At 32.6% G+C, this 13,024-nt stretch overlaps 1 protein-coding gene across 1 annotated transcript in view; it reads left to right on the forward strand.

Moving 5' to 3' along the window:
- LOC126884316 (splicing factor 3B subunit 2) overlaps nucleotides 1-13,024 on the forward strand; it is a 157,681-nt gene that overhangs the window by 47,003 nt on the left and 97,654 nt on the right. The window contains exons 4-6 of the mRNA XM_050650255.1: nucleotides 2,108-2,307; nucleotides 8,290-8,482; nucleotides 11,470-11,646. Of these exons, the coding sequence (XP_050506212.1) occupies nucleotides 2,108-2,307; nucleotides 8,290-8,482; nucleotides 11,470-11,646 (570 nt within the window). The remainder of the gene's footprint in view (nucleotides 1-2,107; nucleotides 2,308-8,289; nucleotides 8,483-11,469; nucleotides 11,647-13,024) is intronic.

Raw genomic sequence — 13,024 nt, forward strand, 5'->3', positions numbered from 1 at the left:
CTTAAATCGTAGTGCCTTTATTTATAACAATTAAGAAATTATTTTAAAGTCATTGGCTAAAGAAAGACTTATATTATCTTAAAATAAAAATTATTATAAAATTAATTATATTTAATAATTAAAAATTATTTTTAAAATCGGTCCTTTTGCAAGCGGCCGAATTTTGCAAATCGCCCGGCTCGCTTCAAATCCGCGCGCTCGGAAAATTTTTACGTAACTTGTATTAAATTTTGACAGAAAATAATTTAATAATATTACCATTATAATATACAGTCTATTTACCACTGTATTTGTTATTCTTGATAAACTTTTCAATGTGAAATTTCATTTCTGAAGAAATAATGTTACAAAAATGATACATATATATGGAATATATATCTATATTTTTAATTTTCTCATTGTTATATAAATATAATAATAATAATGTTACCTCTTACTATAATATACAATATAAAACTTTTTCTTCTTGTAGTAACTATTCGTTTTGGATTTCACATATAAAAGTTTATCAACAAAAACAAATACAGTGGTAAATAGACTGTATATATAATGGTAATATTATTAAATTGTTTTCTGTCAAAATTTAATACAAGTTACGTAAAAATTTTCCGAGCGCGCGGATTTGAAGCGAGCCGGGCGATTTGCAAAATTCGGCCGCTTGCAAAAGCACCGATTTTAAAAATAATTTTTAATAATTAAATGTAATTATATTTTATAATAATTTTTATTTTAAGATAATATAAGTCTTTCTTTAGTCAATGACTTTAAAATAATTTCTTAATTGTTATAAATAAAGGCACTACGATTTAAGAAGAAAAAACAATTATCTCGGCTTCAGTTGGTTGTAGAAAATTTTTATTTTTTTATAAATCTTCGTTTCGTCTTCAGCAACAATAATCTGTAAGTTAGAAACTCATAGGATGTACAGGGCCGCTTCAGCTCTAAATGTTTATAAGGAAATTTGCCCCCTTATTTTCAAACCCAAAAATTATCTCGGCTTCAGTTGGTCGTAGAAATTTTTTATTTTTTTATAAATCTTCGTTTCATCTTTAGCAACAATAATCTGTAAGTTAGAAACTCATAGGATGTACAGGGCCGCTTCAGCTCTAAATGTTTTTAACGAAATTTGCCCCCTTATTTTCAAACCCAAAAATTAGAGGTTTAAAAATGTTTTACGCATTTATTTACATCAAAATATGAAAACATAACTCTTTGGAAGGAGATTGGATGTTTCACCAACTCTCTACGATTTTTTTTCAAAAAGTATAGCCTTCGACATTTGACCTCTTGGGATAAACAATTTATAATATCTAAGCAACAAATCCTCTAAGAGGTCCAGGACGAAGAAGGATATCCTGGCTGCATAACCTGCGAAAATGGTTTAACTTAACCACTACCGGACTTTTCAGGGCAGCAGTCAACAAAGTCAGAATAGCCATGTTAGTGTCCAACATCCGTAACGGATAGGCACCATAAGAAGAAAAAGCAACAAATTTGTTAATCTGGCTTTACAATTTTTTTTATGTTTGGAATTGAAATATCTTCATTTTAAAGCTTTAAATAATAAAGAAAAAATATTTGTACAATAAATAATGCAATTGTAAAAGACGGCCATTTTGGACATTTCGCAGGCTGTTTTGCAATAACCAATCAACGAAATTAAACTTACCATACCTCAAATTGTAGGTTTTTTAATTTACTACAACTTTCTATTAAAAAGTTTTTCTCTAAAAGCAATATCCTAAGCTGCAAAATTAAAAATCGTTAAAAATTGCAAATTTGGCAAATGAAAATCGCAATAAAAAAAGGGCACAATATTTTTGGTTGCATTTTAGTAGAAGTTATACCTGGCATCGTCCTTTACAACACCTGATAGGTTTCAAAAATTCCTGAATTATATCCTGAAATCGACCTATTTTTCACCCACAGCCTGGGGTAATCATGATTCGGGAGTGCTCCTCGTAACATTTAACGTGTCTTGGTTTGTTTATTTCTAGTGCATCATTGTTGTATTTTAAGATTAGTCATTTTTTTAAATCCAAACATATAGGTTTCACATCTTACTTCTTAGTTAATTATTGAATTGAAGTATTATATTATATTTTAGGATGTTGTTCCTGATGCAGTGGTAACCTCATATAAAGTTCCAAAAGAGAAGGAGGTAAAAGACAAATATAGTAAAAATAAGAAGAAGAAAAACAAGAAAAAGAACAGGAGACTTAAAGCCAATGAGGAAAAAGAGGACAATAAAAAGAATGGAGAAAAAGAAGTAAACTTAGTAAATGAACTAGAAAATGTCGAAATAGAGTAGGTTTGATATGATTTTGTATTAACTCTTATAATTTTTTACAGTAAACGACAAATACCGAGAAATTCGACTATGCCATATCTTGGAAACACCGACAAAGTATAAAGGGTCCCATTTTAGCGGCATTGGTTATAGTCGGAAAGATAGAAGCGTATTTTGCTCGTGATAAGTAATATGGACAAACTATACGGGTATATGTTGAATTAGTTGTGTACATGACTTTCCCATGCCTACTTACGGGCGGACACCAGAGCCTTGAACGAGGGTAGTTATAAGGGGTCAAAGTCGCGGTTTTTATTATTTTTTTTTGTGACGCTCATGATCGAGATAGTGCACCAAAATTTGGGACTAAGTAGGTCATGGCGTAACTAAGCAAAATCTCCAGGGGCGGAACGCTGCGTGGGGGACAAAAGGGTGGTGGGCAGGGGTGAATATAAAAATTATAAGGGTTTTTTTGTGACGCTCGTGATCGAGGTAGTGAACCAAAATTTGAGAATAAGTAGATCATGCCGCAACTAAGCAAGATCTCCAGGGGCGGACAGCCCCATGGGTGACAAAGAAGTGGCAGACAGGGTAAATATAAAAATTATAAGGGGTTTTTGTGTGACGCTCGTGATCGAGATAGTGCCAAAATCTGGGAATAAGAAGGTCATGCGATAACTAACAGAATGGCGTAGAAAGCTTGAGAAGGTCGAGGCCCTCTGTAGCACCAAGGTGATGATGAGGTAACTAAGCAAAATCTCCAGGGGCGAACAGCTCCATGGGGACAAAGGGGTAGCGGGCAGGGGTGAATATTCAAAACTTTTGGATGATGCTCGGCATCGAGAATATATCCGCAACTTGCACAGTTCATTCATTTAAATGTGTATAATCAAAATACAAAAGGGCGGGCACCTAGGTGGGGGTCATTTTTTTTAAATGTACCAATTTAAAATATTTTCCAACTGTACCACATTATATTTAAATATTTTAAGCTATATTTAAATTTTCCTACCGGAGTTAAATTTTGAAATTCCTGCGTAATCTTCAGATTGGATTAGTTTCGACACAAATCTCTTGGAGCGCTGAATTTTATATCCAAATAACGCCTTGCATCTAGAGGTATGTGATTTGTGAGTTAACGGTTGTATTCAAAAATGGATGAAAACGTTCATGCCACGTGTGTTCTAAAAATTTTTTATAACGAAAATGATAAAATTATTTTGTTCAATGAAGATTCTTTAAAATACTGCAGAGATAAATTAAAAATTAGAAAAGCGTGCAAACTAAAATATCAAGAAATTATTTTCGGATTCAGTGAATAATGTAAGTGGTAAAAAGTTTTTTTACATCGATTAAGAAAACAATTGTAGAAGTTTTTTTTTTCTGATTCTGGCTTTGGTTTAGAACTAGAACCTTTAGCCACGTAATTGTATAACTTATTACTAAGTCAGGGGAGTAATGTGTAGTGTGTGTGTTGAGTAAGTGTCTTGTTACTTTGCAAAATCGACGTCATTGTCTTTGCAAAGAGACGCTAATTGTTTCCGAACGTCTGCGGTCTCTCCGGTGAGTACCGATCCCACAAGAACAGAAACTATTTTTCATTTATTAATTTATAATAAATGAAAAATTTCTGCCCCTGGTAGGATTCGAACTCCCGACCTTTCGTTTCAAAGGTAGGCGCTCTTACCACTGCGCCACAGAGGGGGTTAATTGTAGAAGTTTACAACAACAAAAAATGGACCTTCAAAGGAAAATTTAAATTTTGGTAAGTAATTATTGGATATTATACAGGGTGTCCCGAAAAGATTGGTCATAAATTATACCACACATTCTGGGGTCAAAAATAGTTCGATTGAACCTAACTTACCTTAGTACAAATGTGCTCATAAAAAAAGTTACAGCCCTTTGAAGTTACAAAATGAAAATCGATTTTTTTCAATATATCGAAAACTATTAGAGATTTTTTATTGAAAATGGACATGTACCATTCTTATGGCAGGCACATCTTAAAGCAAAATTATAGTGAAATTTGTCCACCACATAAAAATTTTATGGGGGTTTTCTTCCCTTAAACCCCCCCAAACTTTTGTGTACGTTCCAATTAATTCACTATTGTGGTATCATTAGTTAAACACAACGTTTTTAAACCTTTTTTGCCTCTTAGTATTTTTTCGATAAGCCAGTTTTTATCGAGATGCGGCTTGTTTTTTAATATATTTACATAAAAATTTTATGGGGATTTTGTTCCTTTAAACCCCCCAAATGTTTGTGTACGTTCCAATTAAACTATTATTGTGGTACCATTAGTTAAACACAGTGTTTTTAAAACTTTTTTGCCTCTTAGTCTTTTTTTGATAAGTCACCTTTTATCGAGATGCGGCTTCTTTTTAAAAATATACCTAAAAATGTAAATTATACATAAATTTTCAGATTATTAACAGATCTATAATAATCGTACTTAACCATATACAAATATGTGGTGGATTCGATAAATATTCAAAATATCTCGATAAACACTGCTTATCGAAAAAGTACTAAGAGACAAAAAAGTTTTAAGAACATTGTGTTTAACTAATGGTGCCATAATAATAATTTGATTGGAACGTACAAAGAAGTTTGGGGGGGTTGAAGGGAACAAAACCCCCATAAAATTTTTATGGGGTGCAAAAATTTCACTTTAATTTTTTTTAAGATGTTTCTGCCATAAGAATGCCACATGTCCATTTTAAATAAGAAATCTCTAATAGTTTTCGATATATTGAAAAAAATCGATTTTCATTTTGTAACTTCAAAGGGCTGTAACTTTTTTTGTGTGCACTATTGTATATACTTAAGTGAGGTTCAATCAATCTATTTTTGACCCCAGAATCTGTGCTATAATTTATGACCAATCTTTTCGGGACCAGGGAACATTTCGAGATCCAAAATGTGATATTTTGGAAAACATTTCAATTGAGAAACTAAATTGACCAAAATAAGACTCTAAATGTAGAATGTAACAATATAAAAGATATATTTTTACTTTAAATAAAAAATACAAAAATATAACAGTATAAAATATACAGGGTGACCCGAAAAGATTGGTCATAAATAATACCACAGATTTTGGGGTCAAAAATACGTTGATTGAACCTCACTTACCTATATACAATAGTGCACACAAAAAAGTTACAGCCCTTTGAAGTTACAAAATGAAAATCGATTTTTTTCAATATATCGAAAACTATTAGAGATTTTTTATTGAAAATGGACATGCGGAATTTTTATGGAAGCAACATCTTAAAAAAAAATTAAAGTGAAATTTGTGCACCCCATAAAAATTTTATGGGGGTTTTGTTCCCTTAAACCCCCCCCCCAAACTTTTGTGTACGTTCCAATTAAATTATTATTGTGGCACCATTAGTTAAACACAATATTTCTAAAACTTTTTTGCCTCTTAGTACTTTTTCGATAAGCCAGTGTTTATCGAGATATTTTGAATATTTGTCGAATCCACCACATATTTGTATATATGGTTAAGTACGATTATAGAGACCTGTTAATAATCTGAAAATTTATTTATAATTTACATTTTTATGTATATTTTGAAAAAGGAGCTACATCATGATAAAAGGTGGCTTATGAAAAAAAGACTAAGAGGCAAAAGTTTTAAAAATACTGTGTAATGGTACCACAATAATAGTTTAATTGAAACGTACACAAACATTTGGGGGGGGGGGGGGGTTTAAAGGAACAAAACCCACATAACATTTTTACGTAAATATACTGAAAAAGAAGCCGCATCTCGATAAAAACCATCTTATCGAAAAAATACTAGGAGGCAAAAAAGTTTTAAAAACGTTGTGTTTAACTAATGGTACTACAATAATGAATTAATTGGAACGTACACAAAAGTTTGGGGGGGTTTAAGGGAACAAAATCCCCATAAATTTTTTATGGGGTGGACCAATTTCACTATAATTTTGTTTTAATATGTTCCTGCCATAAGAATGATACATGTCCATTTTCAATAAAAAATCTCTAATAGTTTTCGATATATTGAAAAAAATCGATTTTCATTTTGTAACTTCAAAGGGCTGTAACTTTTTTTATGAACACATTTGTACTAAGGTAAGTTAGGTTCAATCGAACTATTTTTGACACCAGAATGTGTGGTATAATTTATGACCAATCTTTTCGGGACACCCTGTATAATATATACTGCAATATTTACATAAATCAATGTTATAAAAAAATAGTTGAAAAATATAGAAAATTTCATTTTTTCTCTACATTTTTATAAAAATATTGTGGCCCCATTTTTAAGAAAAATAAACCCACCTAGCTGTCCGCCCTTTTGGATTTTTATTCTACACATCTAAATGAATCAATTGTGCAAGTTGCGGACATATTCTCCATGACGAGCATCGCCCAAAAATTTTGTGTATTCAACCTTGTCCGCCCCTGGAGATCTTGCTTAGTTACGTCATAATCTACTTCTTCCTCCGGATCATGTGCGTCACAAAGAAAAATACCAAAAACCGCTACTGTGACCCCTTATAACTACTCTTGTCCCCCGTATGGGAGAGTCATGTAGACAACTAATTCAACAGATCCCCGTATAGTTTGTCCATATTACTTACACGAGCAAAATCTGCTTCCAGCTGTGGACTATTACGTAAATTGTGGCAGTGAAACAGTAACAGGCCAAGCTATATGAATAGCCAATTACACTAACTGTATACTTATATAATTTAGTACGTCTATGTCATTCCTATCACCTCACTAAATGTCGTTTGCTGTACATTTTTATGTTTTTTTTTTGTAAATTGTATTTTTTGCATATACATTTTATTCTTCTAATGGCTTCCAAAGTTAGATTAAAAAATACTGTTGATCGCAAGGATCACCTTGCCTAACTCCATTTTCAATATCAATGTAAGATATCTGTGTATAACCTCTGCCTTAAAACGGTCCAAGGTCATTTGTATAAATCAAAACGGCAACGGGTGTATGTTTTCAAAAAACTGATAGTGTGTAAAAACTTTATTAAAAATCAGCTAACTACTTTCAGCATATCAAAATGCCATCATCAGAGCTTTCCTATAAAAAGACTAAGTGACTTATTCATAAAAAATACAAAGGTGTAAAAAACTTACGTCTCATAGGTATAAATACCTCAAATGAAGAGTAATCGTTTTCGATCTGATTCAGATCATCCTCAGTGCATTCTGTTACGTACATGAAACTAGCACACTAATGAAAGTGGTGACATCAAAATAGATGGTTTACATATTACATTTGTAGAAAGTAATGCTACCCTGAGTCAATGGTAATGGATTTTATTATAATACTTAAAGAGCAACATGGCTCCTTGCTCGACTAGAACACGTGGTTCTTGGCGGTTCAAAAGGCACAGACCAACTGAGAAGTGGTAGTAAACTAGGAGGAGTAATTCAAATTTAAAAATCCACAAGGAAAAAGTTTTCCTGTTGGCTGTATACCATGTAATACAAAAAACAGTAAAATCCTTTATAAAAGGTATATTTAAAATCCCTCAAAAGGGCTACATCAAAATCACATAACTAGTTTTCGACTGGTTTACCAGTCATCATCAGTGCTTACCTAAAATGAATATAACCTGGTAAAATAATGCAAATATATTGAAATTTTGACTAGGGTTAAGAAAAGTTCTAGGTTATACTCACGTGCAATGTATATGCTAACCACCAAGATATTATTTAACAAAAATATGTGGGTCAAAGCCCAGTAAAAGTAGTCCGTCAAGGAAACATTGGTTTAAAATGCTACATTAAGCGTGGATGTTTAAAATATTTTGCTAATCTGCCCCAGGTAACATCTGAGCTGTGGATTTGACTTGTTCACATGGTGAAAGTATGTCACTTGCTGTGACATACTTTCTAGTATCTAGAATAATTGCGAGAAAATAAATGTGTAGTATAGTATTATTCCTACTTAGTACATGTACTGCGTCACACATCTTATTTCAATTGTTTTAGATACGTTCAAGAAACTATTGGACTACATGAACTAGCTCCACAATACAGGCAGTTTTACAGTATTTTTGAATCATTTAAAATATCAGATCAAAAGGCAGATATTGCTCCGCCCACTTTAGCTTTGCCCACATCCTTGTCAAGTAAGACAGTCGCTGTAGCTGAAGATGTTGATGATATGGATGATATGGAAGAGGTAAGTTGATTATTTTTTACTTGTATTGGGTAGTTTTTTATGGAACCTGCATTACATTATAAATTTAAATTAGACGTGTATGATACAAACGATTGATGCCACCATATTCGCTCCGTGCATGACTGACGCGACACCTAGCGTAGTCGCCTGAAATTTTTTAAACACAATTTGACGTTAAACATATGATACACATATGACATATTTGACTTTAATGTAATATTTACTAACATTTTTGATAAAATTTATTACACAAACAATAAGTTGGAGTGTCAAATAAACGTCAAATTAAAAATCGGATATTTGGAAGTTCTCTGAAGAAAATATCAATTTTAAGGGTTTTTCTTCACTTTTTCGTTATAGTGTAGTTGTCGGTGTTAACATGAATTAAGTGTACATCGAAAGCAATTAGCAATAAAAGAAAATAAAAGATGGTTGAGATTTGATTACAGTACAGAGCCTCTACTATGTGCTTATACGTATTTCGGAATAACCGTTTCCTCATCGGAGCACCTGGGTAGAGGCACTGAACTGAAATCAAATCCTTTTATCCTTTCCGGGTAATTATCAAAATAATTACCAAAGATGCTACTAGCACCATCTATGAATCAAAAGTCTAAAAAGTCAGGAAATAAAATTTGAAATTATTTATCCTCTGAGCTTTTTAAGTAGCATATTTGGTAATTATTTTGATAATTACCCCGAAAGGATGAAAGGATTTGATTTCAGTTCAGTGCCTCTACCCAGGTGCTCCGATGAGGAAACGGTTATTCCGAAATACGTATAAGCACATAGTAGAGGATCTGTACAGTAATCAAATCTGAACCATCTTTTCTTTTCTTTTAATTCATACTTTTTTCTTTTAGTTTTTTTTTCTTTTAGTTTATACTTTTTTTTCTTTTAGTTTTTCTTTTAGTTTATACACACACCGGCAAAATTAGCCGAACACGTTAAAAATGGGACATGTTTGATGTCTCGTATTTCATAAACCAGTGGTCCGATTTGAGTGATTCTTTTAGTATGTTATAGCCTTATTATTTAAGAATATCGGTGTAATAATATTGTTGCTAGACAGGTAAATGTCATTTTATACCGGGTGTAACAAGCATACTGTGTTTTTTTCTTAAAGTTCGGAACACCCTGTGGAATATTCCAGCATATATAAAATATTAAAATTAAAACTCGATTGTAGAATTATGCTTTCTTAACATTTTCTTTTTTGATTCATTTGCTTATGTTGGAAAGTAAAAAAGTTATGTGCTTTAACAACTAGCCATGTTTTTTATCAATAAATCCTCATAGTAGGGGAGAAAAGTATGCTAAATTTGCAATTACTCGAGCGTTCTTGTGACCTGGAGTGGATTGTGAAGAGTGGGTGCTACAACCAAAAAAAGTTAAGTTAGTTTTCCATAAAGTGTGGGACTCTCCATTTTGCAATTTAATTTTCCATTTCCACCAATCGTTTTTTCCGATTATAGCGCTATTTATCCATAATGGGAAAAAATGTTGCAAATAAAAGTTGCTTATTTTTAGGTCAAGGATCCAAATATGCAATAAAAATTGGGGGCTCCTATTTAATATTTTAATGTAACCCCCCACCCCACCTCCGTGGGGGAATATTGAATAGGTGTATTTTGCAGTTTTACGATCTGATGTTCATTTCGCAAAATATCGCAGGGTTCGTATTTATAATTTTTAATTTACCCCCCACCCCTCTCCGTGGGGTGTCACGAGCCCCCCACAGAGGTGGGGTGGGGGATTTAATTTAAAATCTTAAATAGGAGCCCCCAATTTTTATTGCAGATTTGGATTCTTTACGTAAAAATAAGCAACTTTTATTCGACATATTTTTTCGAATTATGAATAGATCGGAGAAAAATGATTGTTTCAAATGGAAAATTAAATTAAAAAATGAAAAGTCCCCCACTTTATGGAAAACTTAACTTAACCTTTTTCTTATTTTGGCACATGCTCTTCACAATCCAATAGGTCCCCATAACGCTCGAGTAACTACAAATTTAGTATACTTTCCTCCCCTACTATGATGATTTATTGATGAAAAACATGGATAGTTCTTAACGCACATAACTTTTTTATTATCTCACATAAGTAAATGAATCGAAAAGAAAAATGTTAAGCAAGCCTAAGTCTACAATCGAGTATTAATTCTAATATTTTACATATGCTAGAATATTCCACAGGGTGTTCCAAACTTTAAGAAAAAAACACAGTATGATTGGTACACCCAGTATAAAATGGTATTTACCTGTCTAGCAACAATATTATTACACCGATATTCTTAAATAATAAGGCTATCACATACTAAAAGAATTACTCAAATCGGACCACTGGTTTATGAAATACGAGACATCAAACATGTCCCATTTTTAACGTGTTCCGCTAATTTTGCCGGTGTGTGTACTTTATTCACCTTTGGTGGATATTAAAGGAAATAGTTTGCTAAACTTATTATCACGGTGAATGAAAGGACGTGAAATGCAATTTAGATTTCCCTTGTCGAATATTTCGCCACTCTGTTATGCTTTATTTTTCCAACTTAAAAAGCTCAGAGGATAAATAATTTCGAATTTTATTTCCTGACTTATTAGACTTTCAGTTAGCAATAATTTTAACATTAGCTGGGTCTATTGAACTATTAATTTTATGGTGTTTGTGTAACACAAAAAGGAAATAGATGACGATAGGAATATACCACCAGATTGGGGAATGAAAGAAAGTCTTATGAAAGTATAAATATAAACAATAAAAATCAAAACGGCAATAATAAGGTTAGCGAAATATATATCGAAAAAAATTATTATTCAATCCTTATTCGCCAAAGTTGTCATAGTTCGCCGCTACGGGCGCTGGCATAGTTTCGTGTATCCCCACCATGGTCACGCACGGAGCGAATATCAATTTATTAATTGTATAATATTGAACCATATATTTGCGTGTATTCTGTTTGTAAATTTATTCAATTGTTACAGAAAAAATTGGAAGATAAGTCCAAATTATCAAAAAGAAAGATGAAGAAGCTGACTAGATTAAGTGTTGCAGAATTAAAACAATTGGTTCAAAGACCAGACGTTGTTGAAATGCATGATGTTACCGCAAGAGATCCTAAATTATTAGTACAGCTTAAAGCTCATAGAAATACAGTTCAGGTAATTTATTTTTTGGCAATTACAAAAAAACAGATTTTTCACTACGTAATTTCTTCGGTTTTGAAGGGCCAAAGTGTCTATTTCATCGATTGTAGTTTTGTTTCTGAGACATGGAAATGTAGCCAAGTTTGATGCATAGGAATAATACAGTTTTATACATACGAATAACATACATTTTGGGATCTAATGGGTGATTCATTTAGAGGTACTTTTTTCAAAAAGATAAAAGAATGAAAAAAATAAGTTTTATTTGAAAATTTTTATTGTCATACAAAAGAATCATTCTTTAAAATTACTTCTTAAAGATCATTTCTTTCAAATGTTGACCGTGACTGCAGTTAAGATGGTCCATTCTGAAGTTCCAATTCTCGATGGCGCGTTCGAGCATTTCGATGGGTATTTGACCAATGACTCGAGTAATATTGGCCTCCAATGCCTTAATTAACAGTGATCATGGCTGATTTCAACGCAAAAATTGGCGAAGGAAAATGCTACCCTAATGTAGGACCATATGGGCTTGGCGAACGAAACGACAGAGGGGATCGCCTAATAGAATTTTACCAGGAGCATAATGTTATAGCCGCAAATACATTCTTTAAATTACCTAAGCGACGCCTGTATACATGGAAATCACCAGCTGACAAAGAGCACAAAATTGTCAGAAATCAAATTGACTACATCCTAATAAAGCACAGATATCGAAACTCAATTCAGGCAGTAAAGGCATATACAGGAGCAGAAGTATCTTCTGATCACAGTCTTCTTATTGCTAGGTTTCAACTTCAACTAAAAAAGACGCAAAAAAGCCGCAACAACAATAAACTTAACATACAGAAACTAAAGTCAGAAGAAACAAAAGAAAATCTGAAACACGAAATCAACACAAATCTAGACAGAAACCCAGGAAATAATTGCAACGTAGAACAGCAGTGGCAAGTCTTCAAAACCTCTATATTAGAACCAAGTAAGAAAGTACTTACTGCAACCAAATGTAAGAAAGGAGAATGGATGACGGAGGAAATTCTAGAGTTGATGAATGAAAGAAGAAAAAACAAGACCATTAATAAGACCCGCTATAAAAAGCTTCAAAACCAAATAAGAAGAAAAATTAAGGCGGCTAAAGAAACCTACTTCTCTGAAAAATGTAAAGAAATAGAAGAACTGTAAAACACATATGACAACTTCAACCTACATAAAAAAGTCAAAGAACTAGCCGGAATAGGAAATAGAAGAACCTCAAATATATTGCTCGACAAAAATGGAAATATTATAATGGAGACAAAACGAAAACTGCGACGATGGAAAGAGTATATCGAGGAATTATTTCATGACCAGAGAGAAGCTAGTACATACGTAGATAGCCAAACGGGAGATGTAG

This window comes from Diabrotica virgifera, chromosome 5, assembly GCF_917563875.1.
Source record: "Diabrotica virgifera virgifera chromosome 5, PGI_DIABVI_V3a".
Classification (NCBI taxonomy): domain Eukaryota; kingdom Metazoa; phylum Arthropoda; class Insecta; order Coleoptera; family Chrysomelidae; genus Diabrotica; species Diabrotica virgifera.